The 24354-nt window shown below is 42.1% G+C and overlaps 1 protein-coding gene across 10 annotated transcripts in view; it reads left to right on the top strand.

Annotated features, from left to right (window-relative positions):
* The window catches only part of mef2aa (myocyte enhancer factor 2aa), a 131427-nt gene that overhangs the window by 29293 nt on the left and 77780 nt on the right, over positions 1-24354 (top strand). For all 10 annotated transcript variants that reach the window (XM_045697148.1, XM_045697149.1, XM_045697147.1 and 7 more), the window contains exon 3: positions 9880-10072. In XM_045697148.1, coding sequence (XP_045553104.1) covers positions 10019-10072 — 54 coding nt within the window. In that variant the 5' untranslated portion in view covers positions 9880-10018. The remainder of the gene's footprint in view (positions 1-9879; positions 10073-24354) is intronic.

The raw sequence follows: 24354 nt of genomic DNA, 5'->3' as shown, positions 1-24354 counted from the left end.
TCTACCCTGCCTTTCTAAGGTCTTTGAAAGCCAAGTTAACAAACAGATTACCGACCATTTCGAAGCTCACTTTCTCCGCTATGCAATCTGATTTCAGAGCTGGTCATGGGTGCACCTCAGCCACGCTCAAGGTCCTAAACGATATCATAACCACCATTGATAAGAGACATTACTGTGCAGCCGTATTCATCGACCCTGCTAAGGCTTTTGACACTGTCAATCACAACATTCTTATTGGCAGACTCAACAGCATTGGTTTCTCAAATGATTGCCTTGCTTGGTTCACCAACTACTTCTCCGATAGAGTTCAGTATGTCAAATCGGAGGGCCTGTTGTCCGGATCTATGGGGGTGCCACAGGGTTCAATTCTCGGGCCGACTCTCTTCTCTGTATACATCAATGATGTCGCTCTTGCTGCTGGTGATTCTTTGATTCACCTCTATGCAGACGACACCATTCTGTATACATTACATTTACATTTACATTTAAGTCATTTAGCATACGCTCTTATCCAGAGCGACTTTCAAATTGGTGCATTCACCTTATGATATCCAGTGGAACAACCACTTTACAATAGTGCATCTAAATATTTTAAGGGGGGTTAGAAGGATTACTTTATCCTATCCTAGGTATTCCTTAAAGAGGTGGGGTTTCAGGTGTCTCCGGAAGGTGGTGATTGACTCCGCTGTCCTGGCGTCGTGAGGGAGCTTGTTCCACCATTGGGGTGCCAGAGCAGCGAACAGTTTTGACTGGGCTGAGCGGGAACTGTGCTTCCTCAGAGGTAGGGGGGCCAGCAGGCCAGAGGTGGATGAACGCAGTGCCCTTGTTTGGGTGTAGGGCCTGATCAGAGCCTGAAGGTATGGAGGTGCCGTTCCCTTCACAGCTCCGTAGGCAATCACCATGGTCTTGTAGCGGATGGGAGCTTCAACTGGAAGCCAGTGGAGAGAGCGGAGGAGCGGGGTGACGTGAGAGAACTTGGGAAGGTTGAACACCAGACGGGCTGCGGCGTTCTGGATGAGTTGTAGGGGTTTAATGGCACAGGCAGGGAGCCCAGCCAACAGCGAGTTGCAGTAATCCAGACGGGAGATGACAAGTGCCTGGATTAGGACCTGCGCCGCTTCCTGTGTGAGGCAGGGTCGTACTCTGCGAATGTTGTAGAGCATGAACCTACAGGATCGGGTCACCGCCTTGATGTTAGTGGAGAACGACAGGGTGTTGTCCAGGATCACGCCAAGGTTCTTAGCACTCTGGGAGGAGGACACAAGGGAGTTGTCAACCGTGATGGCGAGATCATGGAACGGGCAGTCCTTCCCCGGGAGGAAGAGCAGCTCCATCTTGCCGAGGTTCAGCTTGAGGTGGTGATCCGTCATCCACACTGATATGTCTGACAGACATGCAGAGATGCGATTCACCGCCTGGTTATCAGAAGGGGGAAAGGAGAAGATTAATTGTGTGTCGTCTGCATAGCAATGATACGAGAGACCATGTGAGGATATGACAGAGCCAAGTGACTTGGTGTATAGCGAGAATAGGAGAGGGCCTAGAACAGAGCCCTGGGGGACACCAGTGGTGAGAGCGCATGGTGCGGAGACAGATTCTCGCCACGCCACCTGGTAGGAGCGACCTCTCAGGTAGGACGCAATCCAAGCGTGGGCCGCGCCGGAGATGCCCAACTCGGAGAGGGTGGAGAGGAGGATCTGATGGTTCACAGTATCAAAGGCAGCAGATAGGTCTAGAAGAATGAGAGCAGAGGAGAGAGAGTTAGCTTTAGCAGTGCGGAGAGCCTCCGTGACACAGAGAAGAGCAGTCTCAGTTGAATGCCCAGTCTTGAAACCTGACTGATTAGGATCAAGAAGGTCATTCTGAGAGAGATAGCAGGAGAGCTGGCCAAGGACGGCACGTTCAAGAGTTTTGGAGAGAAAAGAAAGAAGGGATACTGGTCTGTAGTTGTTGACATCGGAGGGATCGAGTGTAGGAACTGCAATCAGGCACGATTTCACCCTATTATAAAAGTGCCAGCCAATGAAATCAGTGGTAGGATGAAATTGTTTTTTTTGTTGGATGGTTTGTCCTTGGGGTTTCGCCTGCCATTTCAGTTCTGTTATACTCACAGACAGTATTTTAACAGTTTTAGAAACTTTAGAGTGTTTCTATCCACATCTACCAATTATATGCATATCCTAGCTTCTGGGCCTGAGTAGCAGGCAGTTTACTTTGGGCACGCTTTTCATCCGGACATCAAATTAACGCCCCCATCCCAAAGAAGTTAAACACCAGCTGTCAGAGCAGCTCACAGATCACTGCACCTGTATATAGCTCATCTGTAAATACCCCATCCAATCTACCTCATCCCCATACTGTATGTATGTATTTATTTATTTATCTTGCTCTTTTGCACCCCAGTATCTCAACTTGCACATTCATCTTCTGCATATCCTACCATTCCTATGTTTAATTGCTATATTGTAATTCATTTGCCACCATAGCCTATTTATTGCCTTACCTCTCTCATCCTACCTCATTTGCACATGCTGTACATACATTCTTCTACTGTATTATTGATTGTATGTTTGTTTATTCCATGTGTAACTCTGTGTTGTTGTATGTGTCGAACTGATTTGCTTTATCTTGGCCAGGTCGCAGTTGCAAATGAGAACTTGTTCTCAACTAGCCTACCTGGTTAAATAAAGGTGAAATAAAAAATAAAATAAATAAAACATCACTCAATGTGATTTTGATTTGAAAGGAATAATGCTGACACTGGTGGGGAAAAAAAGATGTTGTAAAGAAACTGTCTCGCCCATGTTTACACCAATCCAATGCTTTTTAACTGTAGTTCATTAAGTTAGAGTGGAAGTCGGAAGTTTACATACACCTTAGCCAAATACATTTAAACACAGTTTTTCACAATTCCTGACATTTAATCCTAGTAAAAATTCCCTGTCTTAGTTCAGTTAGGATCACCACTTTATTTTAAGAATGTGAAATGTCAGAATAATAGTAGAGAGAATGATTTATTTCAGCTTTTATTTCTTTGATCACATTCCCAGTGGGTCAGAAGTTTACATACACTCAATTAGTATTTGGTAGCATTGCCTTTAAATTGTTTAACTTGGGTCAAACATTTTGGGTAGCCTTCCACAAGCTTCCCACTATAAGTTGGGTGAATTTTGGCCCATTCCTCCTGACAGAGCTGGTGTAACTGAGTCAGGTTTCTAGGCCTCCTTGCTCGCACACACTTTTTCAGTTCTGCCCACAAGTTTTCTATAGGATTGAGGTCAGGGCTTTGTGATGGTCACTCCAATACCTTGACTTTGTTTTCCTTAAGCCATTTTGCCACAACTTTGGAAGTATGCTTGGGGTCATTGTCCATTTGGAAGACCCATTTGCGACCCAGCTTTAACTTCCTGACTGATGTCTTGAGATGTTGCTTCAAAATATTTTCCTACCTCATGATGCCATCTATTTTGTGAAGTGCACCAGTCCCTCCTGCAGCAAAGCACCCCCACAACATGATACTGCCACCCTCGTGCTTCACGGTTGGGATGGTGTTCTTCCGCTAGCAAGCCTTCCCCTTTCTCCTCCAAACATAACGATGGTCTTTATTGCCAATCAGTTCTATTTTTGTTTCATCAGACCAGAGGACATTTCTCCAGTGTCTTCTTCCTTGCTGAGCGGCCTTTCAGATTATGTCGATATAGGACTCGTTTTACTGTGGATATAGATACTTTTGTACCTGTTTCCTCCAGTATCTTCACAAGGTCGTTTGCTGTTATTCTGGGATTGATTTGCACTTTTCGCACCAAAGTACGTTCATCCTAGGAGACAGAACGCGTCTCCTTCCTGAGCGGTATGACGGCTGTGTGTTCCCATGGTGTTTATACTTGCGCACTATTGTTTGTACAGATGAACGTGGTGCCTTCAGGCATTTGGAAATTGCTCCCAAGGATGAACCAGACTTGTGGAGGTATACCATTTTTTAGATGGGGTCTTTGCTGATTTCTTTTGATTTTCCCATGATGTCAAGCAAAGAAGACCTGAGTTTGAAGATAGGCCTTGAAATACATCCACAGGTACGCCTCCAATTGACTCAAATGATGTCAATTAACCTATCAGAAGCTTCTAAAGCCATGTCATAATTTTCTGGAATTTTAGAGGCACAGTCAACTTAGTGTATGTAAACTTCTGACCCACTGGAATTGTGATATAGTGAATTATAAGTGAAATAATCTGTCTGTAAACAATTGTTGGAAAAATGACTTGTGTCATGCACAAAGTAGATGTCCTAACCGACTTGCCAAAACTATAGTTTGTTAACAAGAAATTTGTGGAGTGGTTGAAAAACGAGTTTTAATGACTCCAACCTAAGTGTATTTTAACTTCCGACTTCAACTGTAGATAGTTGGGCTGGGAATTGCCAGGGACCTCATGATATGATATTATCACAATACTTAGGTGCCAAGATGATATGTATTGCGATTCTCACAATTCCATGTATATTGCGATTCGAGACTGCAATTTTATTCCGATTTGATGTTCCAAACATATTTCTCACTATACAGTATGTCTCCTGCAGAGAGACAAAATAGAACATGAGTTTTGATCAGTGATGAAAATTAAAGTGCTGAAAACATGTTGGCTGAATATTTAAATAGAGGATGGAGAACAAGATTTAGGTTGAAAATACCGAAGTTTTGGTGCAGGTACAGCCGACTAGCGCTAGCCAATGGTGTAGTGGTGCCTGGAGAAGTGGCTATACTGTAATTTTGCCTAGACTTTTCCAAATGGCCCGCCTGGCAAGGGAAAGGCACCCTGTGTGAAAAATGATATGAGAAACAGTGACATACACTCTGAATTACCTAAAATGATGAACCCCTATTGGTCTTTCACAGTCAGGCCAACCCAAGCTGTTCTGTGCAGTAGACTCATTCTGTTGTGGGCCTACTATTGAAACAGATAAACTGAGTCATAAATTCACAGGTTTCATATTTCCCCACATTTTTCAGGTTTTCATTCTTAGTCACACTTTCTTTTTTTTACAGAAAAACAAGAAAATTATGTATGTATGTTCTATGTCCATAACAATTCTTAAACCACATTTGAGAGTAGTTAACATTTAATTCCAGTGTGCAGGCACATAGTACTATTGTTTGATTAGCGGTGTTTCTTTAGCTCAAAATATCATTATTATTTAACATTTAACTGAGAAGGTTTTTGGGAAAGTCTTTCCATCTACCAGAAGATGGTTAGGCCTATCATTAGCATGGCTATATTTTTCCTGTTCCTTAATTGTCTGAAACCTGAATGTTTTACCTCATATTATGAGGCATGTCTTACCTTGCTTCAAAGTAGCATATAGACAAAATCCCACCGTAGAAACGTGGAGGCAATAATTTTTTATAAAGACTTACACATATGTGTTGTCCTGTTATATTTGTTTTCTTTAAACTTTCTTTCATTGTCTAGCAGCCAAAGGCATTATCCTAATCATATTGGCAACCCATGATAGTTGCATCTTTAAGTCCCCCCTCTTTCTAACGGATATTTCCATCTCTGTCCATGAAACCACTTGCATGTGCGGTGCACATTTTAGAACAGTGTTTTCCTGCAAATTGCATTTTGTAACATTCACGCGTAGGCCTACTAACGTGTGTACACTGCATTGCTGTGCCTAAAATGTGAAAAAATGATAGTTTATCAACATTTTAAGCCAAACATTCCGATCTGTTCCATCAGCTCTATTAATTGATAGGCCGCATACCTCCACTACACTACTTTCATCCCCTCTGCTGCCCCGGCCCTGCCCTGCTCTGCTCTGTCACCTAACAAGATTACCTACCTAACTCTTACACCTGTGAACAAGTTCACTTCACATCCATCAAGCAGTTAACCAACCCAAAAGCATTTCTTTTAGTTTAGTTATGGATGAAGTTTAACTTCATTTTTACTTTGACTTTTATTGTGTAGGCAGTTATTGAAAAGGTATAAACAGTAAATTAAAACAGTAAAGGTGTTGATTGTCTGTCTCCCATCTGGTTTCTCTTTTGGGGCAGCAGATAGCCAAGTGGTTAGAGCGTTGGGCCATTAACCGAAAGGTTGCTGGATCGAATCCCTGAGCTGTCAAGATAAAAATCTGTTGTTCTGCGCTTGACCAAGGCAGTTAACCCACTGTTCCCCGGTAGGCAGTCATTGTAAATAAGAATTTGTTCTTAACTGACTTGCCTAGTTAAATAAATAAAAAGTATGCCTTAACATTCACCAGTTATTATGTGTTGATTTTACATTGGGATTCACAACACCTTTTATTAGGATAAAATTGGTCTGCATTTTTGTAATGGCAAACAACTTGTACTGTGTTAATTATTACTCTCATTCAAGTAAAATGATGCAAGTAAATCTAGGTTTACAGATTGAATAAGGAAATATATTTCTTCAGAGTGGCTGTATAAGGAAATATATTTCTTCAGAGTGGCTGTACCAAGCTAAGTGTAGCACACCTGGTGTCTGTGGGGCCTCAGCTTGTCATCTTATATTTATGTAACAGAAATGTCATGACACAAGGCATTACACCACAAGAACCTGCACTGTCCTGCACTGCTATGACAGATCCTCTCACAGTTTAGAGACGTGGTGGAATGTGTGTGTTTTACAAGCAATATATTCAGGCCTATTGTACAATTGTACAATACAGTGTCAAGACAAGCAAGATAACTTATTTTCAAAGTAAGAGACAGACAGACAAACACACTCATATAGACACACCAGTAGAAAAAGTGTCAGTATGAGTATTTGGAAACGGTGAATTAAAAAGTACACTGTCGTTCTCACTGGTGTGTTGTGATGTGGTTTAGGGAAATTCTTAATGGGTTTTTACGTGGTTAGTTTCCTTACTGTGGACAGCCATGCGTGGGTTGTTGGCTAGGTGAACTCATGTTGAGTTTGCCTAACAGTGGAGGTTAGATTAAGACAGCCAGACACTATAATGCCAGTTTCACAAACCCCCAAATTACTGTATGCCACTGGAACTGGCCATTTCTGGTCCCATGATGTTAGTCAGCTCTCAAGTGTAACCACACAGTAGTCTGTAATGCTGACTGTATCTCTGGATGTGGGCTGAATACTCTACCTTTAACTTCATTCAGAGGTTGTGCTCTATGGTGAAATGTAGTTGTATATGCATTTTTTTGTGTCAGTGATGAATGCTCCTCCAGGGAGAGGTATATACAGTGCCTTCGGAAAGTATTCAGATCCCTTCAAATTTTCCACATTTTGTTAGGTTAGTCTTATTCCAAAATGTATTAAATAGTTTTTTCCCTCATCAATCTATACACAATAGCCCATAATGACAAAGCACTTTTTAAATGTTTTTTTAAATGTATTTTTAACACATTTTGCTAATTTATTACAAATAAAAAACTGAAACATCACATTTACATAAGTATTCAGACCCTTAACTCAGTACTTTGTTGAAGCACCTTTGGCAGCGATTACAGCATCGATTCTTCTTGGGTATGACGCTACAAGCTTGGCACACCTGTATTTGGGGAGTTTCTCCCATTATTCTCTGCAGATCCTCTCAAGCTCTGTCAGGTTGGATGGAGAGTGTTGCTGCACAGCTATTTTCAGGTCTCTCCAGAGATGTTCGATCGGGTTCAAGTCCAGGCTCTGGCTGGGCCACTCAAGGATATTCAGAGACCTGTTCCAAAGCCACTCCTGCATTGTCTTGGCTGTGTGCTTATGGTCATTGTCCTGTTGGAAGGTGAACCTTCGCCCCAGTCTGAGGTCCTGAGTGCTCTGGAGCAGGTTTTCATCAAGGATCTCTCTGTACTCCGTTCATCATTGCCTCGATCCTGACTAGTCTTCCAGTCCCTGCCACTGAAAAACATCCCTACAGCATGGTGCTATGCTTCACCGTAGGGATGGTGCCAGGTTTCCTCCAGGCGTGACTCTTGGCATTCAGGCTAAAGAGATCAATCTTGGTTTCATCAGGTCTGAGAAGTTTTGGTGCTAAAGAGTTCAATCTTGGTTTTTCTCATGTTCTGAAAATCTTTATGTGCCTTTTGGCTTCCGTCTGGCCACTCTACCATAAAGGCCTGATTGATGGAATGCTGCAGAGATGGTTGTCGTTCTGGAAGGTTCTCCCATCTCCACAGAGGAACTCTAGAGTTTTGTCAGAGTGACCATCGGGTTCTTGGTCACCTCCCTGACCAAGGCCCTTCTCCTCCAATAGCTCAATTTGGCAGGTCAGCCAGCTCTAGGAAGAGTCTTGGTGGTTCCAAAAAGCGTCCATTTAAGAATGATGGAGGCCACTGTGTTCTTGGGGACCTTCAATGCTGCAGAAATATTTTGGTATCCTTCCACAGATCTGTGCCTAGAGACAATCCTGTTTCAGAGCTTTACGGACAACTCCTTTGACCTCATTGCTTGGGTTTTTGCACTGACATGCACTGTCAACTGTGGGGCCATATAGAGACAGATGTGTGCCTTTCCAAATCATGTCCAATCAATTGAATCTACCACAGGTGGACTCCAATCAAGTTGTAGAAACATCTCAAGGATGATCAATGGAAACAGGATGCACCTGAGCTAAATTTTGAGTCTCCAAGCAACGGGTCTGAATACTTATGTAAATGTGATATCCATTTTTTTTATTTTATTCATTTGCCAACATTTGTAAAAACCTGTGTCATTATGGGTATTGTGTGTAGATTGCTGAGTTTTTTTTTAACAAAATGTGTAAAAAGTCAAGGGGTCTGAATACTTTCCGAAGGCACTGTATTTCCCTTAGAGCAGAGGAGCAGCTAGAGGGCAGAGTTCATAAGGCCTGCTGAAGTCTGAACCAGTCACCAGGTTGGCAGGTTACAGAGCACCTCACGTGGGAACTACCTCATCCACCTCAGAGGATTTAAACCTGAGGATGTCAACCTGAGACTAGGTGCAGTCTTAATCATCTTAAGAGCAAAGCTGGGAGCAGCCTGGGTCAGATAAGGAAGAGTGAAGCTCTGTGCTCTGTCTTCACAGGCATCTTATAGAGACTTTCTACTGACTCCAGGTGTATACAGTACATGAGATAAAAACAGACACAGAGAGAGAGAGAGAGAGAGAGAGAGAGAGAGAGAGAGAGAGAGAGAGAGAGAGAGAGAGAGAGAGAGAGAGAATAGGATGAATGTATTAGTTAAAGCTCTGTGATTCTGTCATCCTGTTACTGGTTGTTAGGCTTTAAGATCGAAGAAAGATAAACCCAGTAGAAATGTACTTGGTTGGGAGGCATCACCAGCAGCTCTAAATGGCAAGGTGCACTTCAATAACAGCTCAATGCAGTAATTTCTCACTTCAAATGGAAAACATAATTTCACAATTAAGTTTAAAATGCTTTTGAAAGTATTTTCATTGGTTCTGAATCAGGCCTATTCAACACTAAGGACATATCAAATGCGTTTAGCATTTTCCAAGCAGTTTCCCCTTTAGTTCTGAAGTGTTCTGCCAGTGGCTCCAGCTGCTGTGGAAGTACATGTGGGGAGATAAGGAGACATCATGTTCTCCGGTCGTTCTCAGATCCTCTCTGTATGTGTCAGGGAATGGAATACAGAGTCCTTGGCTGCTTTGATGTGCCTGAGAAGAGATCACTCAGTGTTATGTTAGCTTCCGAGTGGTGCAGCGGTCTAAGGCACTGCAGTGCTACAGGTGTCACTGAAGACCCTGGTTCGATCCTGGCCTGTATCACAACCGGCTGTGATCAGGAGTCCCATAGGACAGCGCACAATTGGCCCAGCGCTGTCTGGGGTAGACCATCATTGTAAAAATAAGAATTTGTTCTGTACTGACTTGCCTGGTTAAATAAAACAAATATGTTGTTCTTTCCTCTTTCTCTCCCTGCAGATTGTGGTGTGGTCACAAGAAGGACAGAGTTAAACCGAGTAGAGTGTTGTACAATGTGCTAGGAGTGAAGGAAAGAAGACAAGCTCTGTTGTTTTTCTGATATTCTTGAGGTGTCAGAGAGACCGAACAGGACGCAGAGATGGGACGGAAGAAGATACAGATCACAAGGATCATGGATGAGAGGAACAGGCAGGTCAGTGTCATCCCCACTACCCTCCACTCAACATAAAGAAGCCTCTCTCTCTCTCTTGCCACACACAGGCTAATGGCAGTAGGCTACTGTTGCCCTGTATGGAGTTGAAAACAGGAGTTAACTTCTCACCACTTAACCAACTGTTTTGAATTCTTGACAGGGACTCAGAGTGCCCACTGACTACACAGGACCAGGCATGTGCACAGATAGGGCTCTACCTGTGCAGAGCACATGCCCCTTTGCCCTCCCACTCACCAAGCGCCCTATTGGGTGGGGGTATACCATTTTCTTGTAAACAAGTTTTGTTGTTGTTCTGAACCCACTGCCCGCAAGTCGTTGTGACATTGTCAAGTTCGCCACGAAATGCATCAGTGATTTGTATTTTCCAGAAACTTTCTGAAACGGCACAGGAATGCACGTCTGTGTGTATGTGTGCGGTGCGCACGTCTGTCTACACTTTGTGTAGCCGTTAGCGATGACGCTAATGATAACAATCTTCTGGTAGAGATGGAAAGGCTTTCCCAAAAACCTTTTCAATTAAAATGTTAACTACAAAGTAGCCTATGCCTACCTGACAGAATGATATTATGATAATTTAAATCAATCCAGTGGCCATTTGTTTTGCAAGCTCTGCAATCACATGAGTCTACAGAAACACCACTAACCAAACAACGGTCTCTTCCTGGTTCGCATTAAAGGGTAACTACACACAAAACTTGACATTTTTCATTTTTCCCAGACCTCAAAAGTGGTCACCTGTTGTGGTGTAGACATTTTTGTGGACTTAGAACATTCAATTTGTTTTTTGTGAATGGAACTGGTAAAAATGGAAAACGGAATTTGGGAAAAAACTACATGAATCAGGCAAAATTAGGACAGGTAGAAGGGATGGATCTGCTTGGGTAGGGGCTCTATGATTAACTGAGGGGGACACAGGAAGAGGAAGTGTTTGGGGCTGGTGATGTCACAATCTTCTCATCCAATGGCAAGGAAGAATGGGCTCTGAGGTTGACTTTTTGGGGGGGAGAGAGACTGGTAACTATCTCACCGTCTATCCATTAATTTCTCTGTCTCATGCTCTATTGCTCTGGCTCTCCTTTTCCCCCCAGTTTACTTCTCTCTTCTGGGGGTCGTAGAGAAAAACGGAGAACACCATCTTGTAGGTCAGACCATTCTGACGCTACAGACATTTCTGGGATGAAATACATTTTCAGGATGTCTCATGGTGTTAAAAAACACAGCTTTGCCACCTTTCACCGCAGATGTGTAAGTGCGACACTGGTGGATGGAAAAAAACTGATATCTCTAGCTTAAACTGACAGATTTTGGGGGATTTTTTTGTTATGTGACTTAGATTGATGCACCGGTGCGTAGATGGGTCAAAAAACAAAAAACAGACATTGAATATCCCTTTGAGCATGGTGAAGTTATTAGTTACACTTGGATGATGTATCAATACACCCAGTCACTACAAAGATACAGGCTTCCTTCCTAACTCAGTTGCCGGAAAGGAAAGAAACCGCTCATGGACTTCACCATTAGGCCAATGGTAAAAAGGTTGCGGAGTTTATAGCTGTGATAGGAGAAAACTGAGGATGGATCAACAAATTGTAGTTACTCCACAATACTAACCTAATTGACAGAGTAAAAAGAAGGAAGCCTGTACAGAATAAAAATATTCCAAAAGATTTATCCTGTTTGCAACAAGGCAATGAAGTAATACTGAAAAAAATGTGTCAAAGCAATTCACTATTTTTCCTGAATACAAAGTGTTACGTTTGGGGAAACAACAATACAACACATTACTGTGTACCACTCTCCATATTTTCAAGCATGGTGGTGGCTACATTATGTTATGGGTATGCTTGTAATCATTAAGGACTGGGGAGTTTTTCAGGATAAAAAATAAATGGAAGGGAGCTAAGCACAGGCAAAATGCTAGAGGAAAACCTGTTTTAGTCTGCATTCCACCAGACACACTGGGAGATGAATTCATCTTTCAGCAGGACAATAACCTAAAATACAATGCCACATCTACACTGGAGTTGCTTTCCAAGAAGACAATGAATGTTCCTGAGTGGCAGAGTACAGCTTTGACTTAAATCTACTTGAAAATCTATGGAAAGACCTGAAAATGGTTGTCTAGCAATAATCAACAACCAATTTGACAGAGCTTGAAGAATTTTGAAAGATTAATGGCAAACGTTATGCAATCCAATCCAAGCTCATAGAGACTTACCCAGAAAGGCTCACAGCTGTAATCGCTGCCAAAGGTGCTTCTACAAAGTATTGACACAGGGGTGTGAATACTCAGGAGAATGGCAAAATGACATCACTCTGTAAGTCATTGAGAGAGGACATCAGTTTTGTATGTGAATCCATGATAACAATGACGGAGAAATCAGATTATCTCGAGGGACAATCAAGGCGGAACAACATTGTTGTGGACGGAACTGAAAAATCTCCACATGAGACCTGGATGGAGTCTGAGGACAAAGTGAGGAAAATGATCTTGGAAAAACTGAAGTTGGACCAAAGGAAGGTTGAGTTGGAGCGCACCCACATGACTGGAAAACCCACCACCGGCCCAGGTGACAGGCCCAGGCCGATAGTGGTGAAGTTCCTGAGGTTCAAGGACAAGGTAGCTGTTCTGGAAAGAGCCAAGAACTTGAGAGGAACGTATATCTTCCTCAATCAGGACTGTCCTGAAGCTGTGTGCCAGAAGAGGAAATAACTTATCCCAGCCATGAAAGCTGCCGGGGGGACATTGCTTACATCCGCTATGACAGGCTCATTGTCCACCCACCCTCCCAAAAGCCTGGAAGGGATGAGAAAGCCAAGCCTATGGGTTTGTAGCTTCAACCCCGCAGCACACACACATACTTACACACACCAACTGATTAATGGACTGCTGAATGTATATTTTTTTATCTTGCTTTGTTTGCTCTTTTCCATTTTATGTCTATCTTTGATAACTTCTTGGTGACAGGGGGCAGTATTCAGAAATTCAGATGAATACGTGCCCAAATTAAACTGCCTGCTTCTCGGGCCCGGAAGGTAGGATATGCATATTATTAGTAGATTTGGCTAGAAAACACTTTGAAGTTTCTAAAACTGTTTGAATGATGTCTGTGAGTATTACAGAACTCATATGGCAGGCAAAAAGAAATCCAACCAGGAAGTGACTTGTAGTTTTTCTATCTAATTCCTATTCAAACTACAGTGTCTGTGGGGTCATTTTGCACTTCCTAAGGCTTCCATTGGCTGTCAACAACCTTTAGAAACTTGTTTCATGCGTCTACTGTTACTGGGCAGAGAATAGGAGCTCAGTCAATCAGTGGACTGCCTGGGACCAGTGAGTTGTTTACTGCGCAGGCACGCTGGCGCGCCGCTCCTTCTTTTTCCTCTGTAATGAATACGCTATTGTCCGGTTGGAATATTATCGAAGTTTTATGTTAAAAAGACCCTAAGGGTTGATTGTAAACATCGTTTGACATGTTTCTATGAGCGGTAATGGAACTATTTGACTTTTCGTCTCTGGTTTTGCGGTCTCGCGTTATGCCTTTGGATTAAGGATCTGAACACGCGAACAAAACGGAGTTATTTGGACATAAATATGGAGTTTTTCGAACAAAAATAACATTTCCTATGGAAGTGTGAGTCCTGGGAGTGCATTCCGACGAAGATCAGCAAAGGTAAGGGAAGATTTATAATACTAATTCTGAGTTTAGTTGACTCCAGAACTTGGCGGGTAACTGTATAGCTTGCTTTGATGGCTGAGCTCTGTACTCAGAATATTGAAAAATGTGCTTTCGCCGTAAAGCTATTTTAAAATCTGACACAGCGGTTGCATTAAGGAGAAGTGTATCTATAATTCTTTCAATAACTGTTGTAAATTTTATCAATGTTTATGATGAGTATTTTTGTAAATTGATGTGCTCATTCACCGGGAGTTTTGGTGGGAATACATTTTCTGAACATCACGCGCCAATGTAAAATGGGGTTTATGGATATAAATATGAACTTTATCAAGCAAAACATACATGTATTTTGTAACATTGAGTTCTGGGAGTGTCATCTGATGAAGATCATCAAAGATTAGTGATTCATTTTAGCTGTATTTCTGGTTTTTGTGACGCCTCTCCTTGCTTGGAAAATGGCTGTGTGGTTTTTCTTGTCTCGGCGCTGTCCTAACATAATCTAATGTTTTGCTTTCACCGTAAAGTATTTTTGAAATCGGACACTGTGGTTAGATTAAGGAGAATCTTATCTTTTAAATGATGTATAATACTTGTATGTTTGAGAAATTTGAATTATGAGATTTTTGATGTTTTAAATTTGCCGCCCTGCTATTTCACTGGCTGTTGATAGTGTGTACTGCGGGTGGGACGCTGGCGTCCCAGATGTCCCAGAGAGGATAAGCTACCCAGGAAAGGGATGAAAATAGCCCATATTAATATATGTAGCCTTAGAAATTCATGAAGTCAATAACTTGCTAACATCCGATAACATTCATATATTAGCCATTTCTGAGACTCACTTAGATATTTCATTTGATGATACAGCAGTAGCAATCGGCGAGCATGCCCCTGTCCACACTGACGGGGCTTGATTGGGCTGCACTGCTTGGTATGGCAACAGCACCACCCTTAATCACATGGTGCTACAGAGGGTGATGTGTGCAGCCCAGTACTTGGGCTGAGCTCTCTGCCATCCAGGACCTCAGCTACCCAAGCCATAGACTCTTCTCACTACTTCCGCACGGCAAGTGGTACCGGTGAATCAAGTCTGACACCAACAGGCTTCTATCCCCAAGCCATAAGACTTGTAAATAGCTAACAAAATGGCTACATGGACTATTTGAGTTGATCCTTGTATTTACATTACTTTTTTGCACTGTCTCTATGCACACTCACATACAATCATCATACGCTGCTGCTACACGGTTTATCATATATCCTGATGCCTAGTCCCCTTATCCCTATAAATATCTACCTCTATCACTCCAATATCCCTGCAGATTGTAAATATGGTATTGGAACTGACCCTGTATATACAGTGCCTTCAGAATGTAGTCATACCCCTTGACTTATTCCACATTTTGTTGAATTCAATATGTATTAAATAGCTTTTTTTTCTCACTCATCTACACACTATAACCCGTAAAGACAAAGTGAAAACATGTATATATATTTTTTTTATGTATTATCTCATTTACATAAGTATTCACACCCCTGACTTAATACATGCTAGAATCACCTTTGCCAGCGATTAAAGCTGTGAGTCTTTCCACACCTGGATTGTGCAACATTTGTCCTCTCTCAATGACTTACAGATTGATGTCATTTTGCCATTCTCCTGAGTATTCACACCCCTGTGTCAATACTTTGTAGAAGCACCTTTGGCAGCGAGCCTTTCTGGGTAAGTCTCTATGAGCTTGGATTGGATTGCATAACGTTTGCTATTATTCTTTTCAAAATTCTTCAAGCTCTGTCAAATAGTTTCTTGATCATTGCTAGACAACCATTTTCAAGTCTTGACATACATTTTCAAGTAGATTTAAGTCAAAACTGTAACTCGGCCACTCAGGAACATTTACTGTTCTCATGGCAAGCAACTCCAGTGTAGATTTAACCTTGTGTTTTAAGATATTGTCCTGTTGAAAGGTGAATTAATCTCCCAGTGTCTAGTAGAAAGCTGACGGAGCCAGGTTTTCCTCTAAGATTTTACCTGTGCTTGGCTCCCTTCCGTTTATTTTTATCTTGAAAAACTACCCAGTCAACGATTACAAGCATACCCATAACATGATGCAGCCACCACTATGCTTGAAAATATGGAGAGTGGTACTCAGTAATGTGCTGTTTTGGATTTGCCCCAAACATAACCATTTGTATTCAGGACAAAAAGTGAATTGCTTTGCCACATTTGTTTCAGTATTACTTTAGTGCCTTGTTGCAAACAGGATGCATGTTTTGGAATATTTTTATTCTGTACAGGCTTCCTTCTTTTTACTCTGTCAATTAGGTTAGTATTGTGGAGTAACTACAATGTTGTTGATCCATCCTCAGTTTTCTACTATCACAGCCAATAAAATCTCTAACTGTTTTAAAGTCACCTTTGGCACAGTGGCGGCAATGTGCCATGCGGGAGGAAGAATATATTTTTTTATGAGCATGGCCTTATTTCTAATACAGCATGTTGGATGACTGACATTCATATTCCATTCACCCAGTTCAATGTAACATCGATAGGTTTAGGCTACTACATTATACTCTAATTTTCCCCATACCCATCTTGAGGTTGCTACAACCAAGCCTGGTTGCCTGGATGCCTGGTTATTTTTTTTAAATGCCTTCCTCTCCATCTTAAATAAGCATGCCCCTTTCAAGAAATTTAGAACCAGGAACAGATATAGCCCTTGGTTCTCCCCAGACCTGACTGCCCTTAACCAACACAAAAATATCCTGTGGCGTTCTGCATTAGCATCGAACTGCCCCCGCGATATGCAACTTTTTAGGGAAGTTGGAAACCAATACACACAGGCAGTTAGAAACGCCAAGGCTAGCTTTTTCAAACAGAAATTTGCTTCGTGCAACTCCAACTCTAAAAAGTTCTGGGACATTGTAAAGTCCATGGAGAATAAGAACACCTCCTCCCAACTGCCCACTGCACTGAGGATAGGAAAATCTGTCACCACCGATAAGCCCACTATAATTGAGAATTTCAATAAGCATTTTTCTACGGCTGGCCATGCTTTCCACCTAACTACCCCTACTGCATTCAACAGCACTGCACCCCCCACAGCTACTCGCCCAAGCCTCCCCCATTTCTCCTTCTCCCAAATCCATTCAGCTGATGTTCTGAAAGAGCTGCAAAATCTGGACCCCTACAAATCAGCTGGGCTTGACAATCTGCACCCTTTCTTTCTAAAATGATCTGCCGAAATTATTGCAACCCCTATTACTAGCCTGTTCAACCTCTCTTTCCTGTCGTCTGAGATTCCCATAGATTGGAAAGCAGCTGCTGTCATCCCCCTCTTCAAAGGAGGTGACACTCTTGACCCAAATTGCTACAGACCTATATCCATCCTACCCTGCCTTTCTAAGGTCTTCGAAAGCCAAGTCAACAAACAGATTACCGACCATTTCGAATCCCACCGCACCCTCTCCGCTATGCAATCTGGTTTCAGAGCTGGTCATGGGTGCACCTCAGCCACGCTCAAGGTCCTAAACGACATCGTAACCGCCATCGATAAGGAACAATACTGTGCTGCCGTATTCATTGACCTGGCCAAAGCTTTTGACTCTGTTAATCACCACATCCTCATCGGCAGACTCAGTAGCCTTGGTTTCTCAAACGATTGCGTCGCCTGGTTCACCAACTACTTCTCTGACAGAGTTCAGTGTGTCAAATCGGAGGGCCTACTGTCTGGACCTCTGGCCTTCTCTATGGGGGTACCACAGGGTTCAATTCTTGGGCCAACTCTTTTCTCTGTATACATAAATTATGTCGCTCTTGCTGCTGGTGAATCTCTGATCCACCTCTACGCAGACGACACCATTCTGTACACTTCTGGCCCTTCTTTGGACACTGTGTTAACAACCCTCCAGATGAGCTTCAATGCCATTCAACTCTCCTTCCGTGGTCTCCAACTGCTCCTAAACACAAGTAAAACTAAATGCATGCTCTTCAACCGATCGCTGCCTGCACCTGCCCGCCTGTCCAGCATCACTTCTCTGGACGGTTCTAACTTAGAATTTGTGGACAACTACAAATACCTAGGTGTCTGGTTAGACTGTAAACTCTCCTTCCAGACTCACATCAATCATCTCCAATCCAAAGTGAAATCTCGAATTGGCTTCCTATTTCGCAACAAAGCATCCTTCACTCATGCTGCCAAACATACCCTCGTAAAACTGACCATCCTACCAATTCTCGACTTCGGCGATGTCATTTACAAAATAGCCTCCAATACCCTACTCAACAAGCTGGATGCAGTCTATCACAGTGCCATCCGTTTTGTCACCAAAGCCCCATATACTACCCACCACTGCGACCTGTACGCTCTCGTTGGCTGGCCTTCGCTTCATAATCGTCGCCAAACACATTGGCTCCAGGTCATCTACAAGACCCTGCTAGGTAAAGTCCCCCTTATCTCCGCTCACTGGTCACCATAGCAGCACCCACCTGTAGCACGCGCTCCAGCAGGTATATCTCTCTGGTCACCCCTAAAGCCAACTCCTCCTTTGGTCGTCTCTCCTTCCAGTTCTCTGCTGCCAATGACTGGAACGAACTACAAAAATCTCTGAAACTGGAAACTCTTATCTCCCTCACTAGCTTTAAGCACCAGCTGTCAGAGCAGCTCACAGATCACTGCACCTGTACATAGCCCATCTATAATTTAGCCCAAACTACTACCTCTTCCCCTACTGTATTTATTTATTTTATTTATTTTGCTCCTTTGCACCATATTATTTATATTTTAACTTTGAACTTTCTTCAAACTACAAATCTACCATTCCAGTGTTTTTCTTGCTATACTTTATTTACTTTGCCACCATGGCATTTTTTTGCCTTTACCTCCCTTATCTCACATCATTTGCTCACATTGTATATAGTCTTATTTTTTTTCTACTGCATCATTGATTGTATGTTGTTTTACTCCATGTGTAACTCTGTGTTTTTGTATGTTGTCGAACTGCTTTGCTTTATCTTGGCCAGGTCGCAATTGTAAATGAGAACTTGTTCTCAACTTGCCTACCTGGTTAAATAAAGGTGAAATAAATAAATAAATATCGTGGATTCAGAGCTATCTATCTAATAGAACTCAAAGAGTTTTCTTTAATGGAAGCTTCTCTAATGTCAAACATGTAAAGTGTGGTGTACCGCAGGGTAGCTCTCTAGGTCCTCTACTCTTTTCTATTTTTACCAATGACCTGCCACTGGCATTAAACAAAGCATGTGTGTCCATATATGCTGATGATACAGCCGTATACGCATCAGCAACCACAGCTAATGAAGTCACTGAAACCCTTAACCTGTTAGGGCTAGGGGGCAGCATTTGCACGTCTGGATAAAAAAATGTACCCGATTTAATCTGGTTACTAATCCTACCCAGTAACTAGAATATGCATATACTTATTATATATGGATAGAAAACACTCTAAAGTTTCTAAAACTGTTTGAATGGTGTCTGTGAGTATAACAGAACTCATTTGGCAGGCAAAACCCTGAGACATTTTCTGACAGGAAGTGGAAACCTGATGTGTTGTATTGACTTTAAACCTATCCCATTGAAAAACACAGGGGCTGAGGAATATTTTGGCACTTCCTATTGCTTCCACTAGATGTCACCAGCCTTTACAAAGTGTTTTGAGTCTTCTGGAGGGAGATCTGACCGAACAAGAGCCATGGAACGATGATGTCCCATTAGACACCTGGCGCGCGAGTTCATGTTGGGTACCCTCGTTCCAATACGTTATAAAAGAGTATGCATTCGTCCACCTTGAATATTATTCATGTTCTGGTTAAAAAGGCCCTAATGATTTATGCTATACAACGTTTGACATGTTTGAACGAACGTAAATATATTTTTTCCCCTCGTTCATGACGAGAAGTCCGGCTGGCTTAGATCATGTGCTAACAAGACGGAGATTTTTGGACATAAATGATGAGCTTTTTTGAACAAAACTACATTCGTTATGGACCTGTGATACCTGGAAGTGACATCTGATGAAGAGAATCAAAGGTAATGGATTATTTACATAGTATTTTCGATTTTAGATCTCCCCAACATGACGTCTAGTCTGTATCGCAACGCGTATTTTTCTGGGCGCAGTGCTCAGATTATTGCAAAGTGTGATTTCCCAGTAAGGTTATTTTTAAATCTGGCAAGTTGATTGCGTTCAAGAGATGTAAATCTATAATTCTTTAAATGACAATATAATATTTTACCAATGTTTTCTAATTTTAATTATTTAATTTGTGACGCTGACTTGACTGCCGGTTATTGGAGGGAAACGATTTCCTCAACATCAATGCCATAGTAAAACGCTGTTTTTGGATATAAATATGAACTTGATAGAACTAAAAATGCATGCATTGTCTAACATAATGTCCTAGGAGTGTCATCTGATGGAGATTGTAAAAGGTTAGTGCATCATTTTAGCTGGTTTTATGGTTTTGGTGACCCTGTCTTTGACTTGACAAAACATTACACACAACTCTTGTAAATGTACTGTCCTAACATACTCAAAATTTATGCTTTCGCCGTAAAACCTTTTTGAAATCGTAAAACGTGGTTAGATTAAGGAGATGTTTATCTTTCAAAGGGTGTAAAATAGTTGTATGTTTGAAAAATTTGAATTTTGACATTTATTTGGATTCAAATTTGCCGCTCTTGAAATGCACCTGCTGTTGATGGAGTGCACCACGGGTGGCACGCTAGCGTCCCACCTAGCCCATAGAGGTTAATAAAGAGTTGCAGTCTGTTTTGGAATGGGTGGGCATTAATAAACTGGTCCTGAAACTCTCTAAAACTCAGAGCATTGTATTTGGTACAAATCATTCCCTAAGTTCTAGACCTTAGCTGAATCTTGTAATGAATGGTGTGGCTATTGAACAAGTTCAGGAGACTAAATTACTTGGCATTACCTTAGATTGTAAACTGTCATGGTCATTATGTTCGTAATGGCTGCTCAGTGAAACGACCGGTCCTGATTTGTCATAGATGCTTGCTAAAAAACTTTAATGAGCAAGCCTTCCTTCATGACCTGACCACTGTAAATTGGTACAGAATCAGTTTGATCCCCTCTGTCGACGACGCTTTGACCTTCTTTTTTCATATTTTCAGTGATATTGTTTACAAACACACCCCATAAAGAAAATGAGAATTAAAAACAGGTTCAGCCCCTGGTTCAACCGTGATCTTGCAGAGTTAAAGAATTTAACTCTGCAAGAATTTGTCGAAAGGCTCGGCACACGCATACTCAGGCTGACTGGCCCTCGTTCAGGCAAATTAGAAATAAGTGTAATCAGGCTATCCGTACGGCCATAGTTAGTTACTTTAAGGAACAGTTCTCTCTCTTTGGGTCTAACCCCAAGAAGTTCTGGAAAAATTACCTGGAGTATAAACCCTCCTCCTCACAGCTGCCCATGTTCCTTAACCTCTCTAGGGGGTGTGGGACGCTAGCGTCCCACCTGGCCAACATCCAGTGAAATTGCAGAGCGCCAAATTCAAAAACAGAAATACTCATTATAAAAATTCATGAAACATACAAGTGTTATACATCTGTTTAAAGATTAACTTCTTGTTAATCCAACCACGGTGTCAGATTTCAAAAATACTTTACGGCGAAAGCAAACCATGCGATTATCTGAGAACAGCGCCCAGCAGACAAATCATTACAAACAGTAACCAGCCAAGTAGACGAGTAACAAAAGTCAGAAATAGCGATAAAATTAATCACACACCTTTAATGATCTTCATATGGTTGCACTCAAAAAACTCCCAGTTAGCCAATAAATGTTTGTTTTGTTCGATCAAGTCCCTCTTTATATCCAAAAACCTCAGGTTTGTTAGCGCGTTTTGTTCAGTAAAACACTCTCTCAAACAACATCCGGTGAAATTGCAGAGCGTGAAACTCAACAAAACAGAAATTCTCATAATAAACATACATAAAAGATACAAATGTTATACATCAGCTTAAAGATAAACTTCTTGTTAATCCAACCGCTGTGTCAGATTTCAGAAAGGCTTTACGGCAAAAGCAAACCATGCGATTATCTGAGAACAGCGCCCAGCAGACAAATCATTACAAACAGTTAACAGCCAAGAAGAGGAGTAACAAAAGTCAGAAATAGCGCTAAAATGTATGACTTACCTTTGATGATCTTCATATGGTTGCACTCCGAAGACTCCATGTTACACAATAAATGTTCGTTTTGTTTGATAATGTCCCTCTTTATGTCCAAAAACTTCCATTTTGTTGGTGCGTTTCGTTCAGTAATCCAATGGAACAAAGCGTGTTCACAACAGACAGACAAAAAATCAAAAAAGTACAATAAGAATTCGTAGAAACATGTCAAGCGATGTTTAAAATCAATCCTCAGGTTGTTTTTGTCATAAATAATCGATCATATTTCAACCGGACAATAACTTCGTCAATAGAAAAGGAAAAACAAGAAAGGCACGCTCCCAGTCACGCGCTGGACTCATGTCTGGAAATTTCCACTGTCCTCTCATTGAAAGTGCTGTTCCTCCCTCATTTTTCAGAGTAAAAGCCTGAAAAAATGCCTAAAGACTGGCCACATGTAGAAGAAGCCATAGAGACCGTGAACTGGGTCCTAAGTCTTTGTATGTGGGATAGGCTTTCAATGGAAAAACAGCCATTTCAAAATAAAAGCATTTCCTGGATCGATTTTCCTCAGGTTTTCGCCTGCCATATCAGTTCTGTTATACTTTTAACAGTTTTGTAAACTTTAGAGTGTTTTCTATCCAAATCGACCAATTATATGCATGTCCTAGCTTCTGGACCTGAGTAGCAGGCAGTTTACTTTGGGCACGCTTTTCATCCAAAATTCCGAATGCTGCCCCCTACCCTAGTGAAGCAAAGTTGATGATGTGGTTGTTACTGACAAGAAGCACATGGCTGAGCTTTTTAAATCACCACTTCATTAAATCAGGATTCCTATTTGACTCAGCCTAGCCTCCTTGTCCATCCAACATTTCGTAATCTCCCACCCCTTCTAATGCGACTAGCCCTGATGCTCCTCCCTCTTTTTCCCCTTCGCCGCTACAAAGTTTCTCCCTGTAGGGGGGCACTGAGTCCGAGGTGCTAAAGGAGGTCCTTAAATTTGACCCCAAAAAAACATCTGGGTCAGATGGTTTAGACCCTTTCTTCTTTAAGGTTGCTGCCCCTATCAACCCCAAGCCTATCTCTCACCTTTTTAACCTGTCTCTCTTCTCTGGGGAGGTTCCCACTGCTTGGAAGGCAGCCACGGGTCATCCTTTATTTAAAGGGGAAGATCAAGCTGATCCTAACTGTTATAGGCCTATTTCTAGTTTGCCCTGTTTATCAAAAGTGTTGGAAAAACTTGTCAATAATCAACTGACTGGCTTTCTTGATGTCTATAGTATTCTCTCTGGTATGCAATCTGGTTTCTGCGCAGATTATGGATGTGTCACTGCAACCTTAAAGGTCCTCAATGATGTCTTCATTGCCCTTGATTCTAAGCAATGTTGTGCTGCTATTTTTATTGACTTGGCCAAAGCTATTGATACGGTAGATCATTCCATTCTTGTGGGCCGGCTAAGGAGTATTGGTGTCTCTGAGGGGTCTTTGGCCTGGTTTGCTAACTACCTCTCTCAAAGAGTGCAGTGTATAAAGTCAGAACATCTGCTGTCTCAGCCACTGCCTGTCACCAAGGGTGTACCCCAAGGCTCGATCCTAGGCCCCACGTTCTTCTCAATTTACATCAACAACATAGCTCAGGCAGTAGGAAGCTCTCTCACCCATTTAAATGCAGATGATACAGTCTTATACTCAGCTGGCCCCTGCCCGGATTTTGTGTTACACACTCTACAACAAAGCTTTCTTAGTGTCCAACAAGCTTTCTCTGCCCTTAACCTTGCTCTGAACATCTCCAAAACAAATGTAATGTGGTTTGGTAAGAAGAATGCCCCTCCCCACAGGTGTGATTACTACCTCTGAGGGTTTAGAGCTTAGAGCTTGAGGTAGTCACCTCATACAAGTATTTGGGAGTATTGCTAGACGGTACTCTGTCCTTCTCTCAGCACATATCAAAGTTAAATCTAGACTTGGTTTCCTCTATCGTAATTGCTCCTCTTCCACCCTAGCTGCCAAACTAACCCTTATTCAGATGACCATCTTACACATGCTAGATTACGAAGATGTAATTTATAGATCGGCACGTAAGGGTGCTAGATGTTCTTTACCATTCGGCCATCAGATTTGCCACCAATGCTCCTTATGGGACACATCACTGCACTCTATACTTTTCTGTAAACTGGTCATCTCTGTATATCCGTTGCAAGACCCACTGTTTGATGCTTATTTATAAAACCCTCTTAGGCCTCACTCCCCACTATCTGAGATATCTACTGCAGCCCTCATCCTCCACATACAATACCCATTCTGCCAGTCACATTCTATTAAAGGTCCCCAAAGCACACACATCCCTGCGTCGCTCGTCTTTTCAGTTCGCTACAGCTAGCGACTGGAACGATCTGCAACGAACACTCAAACTGGACAGTTTTATCT

The sequence above is a fragment of the Salmo salar genome, chromosome ssa16, assembly GCF_905237065.1.
Source record: "Salmo salar chromosome ssa16, Ssal_v3.1, whole genome shotgun sequence".
Classification (NCBI taxonomy): domain Eukaryota; kingdom Metazoa; phylum Chordata; class Actinopteri; order Salmoniformes; family Salmonidae; genus Salmo; species Salmo salar.
This window is presented reverse-complemented; position numbering and strand designations above follow the sequence as displayed.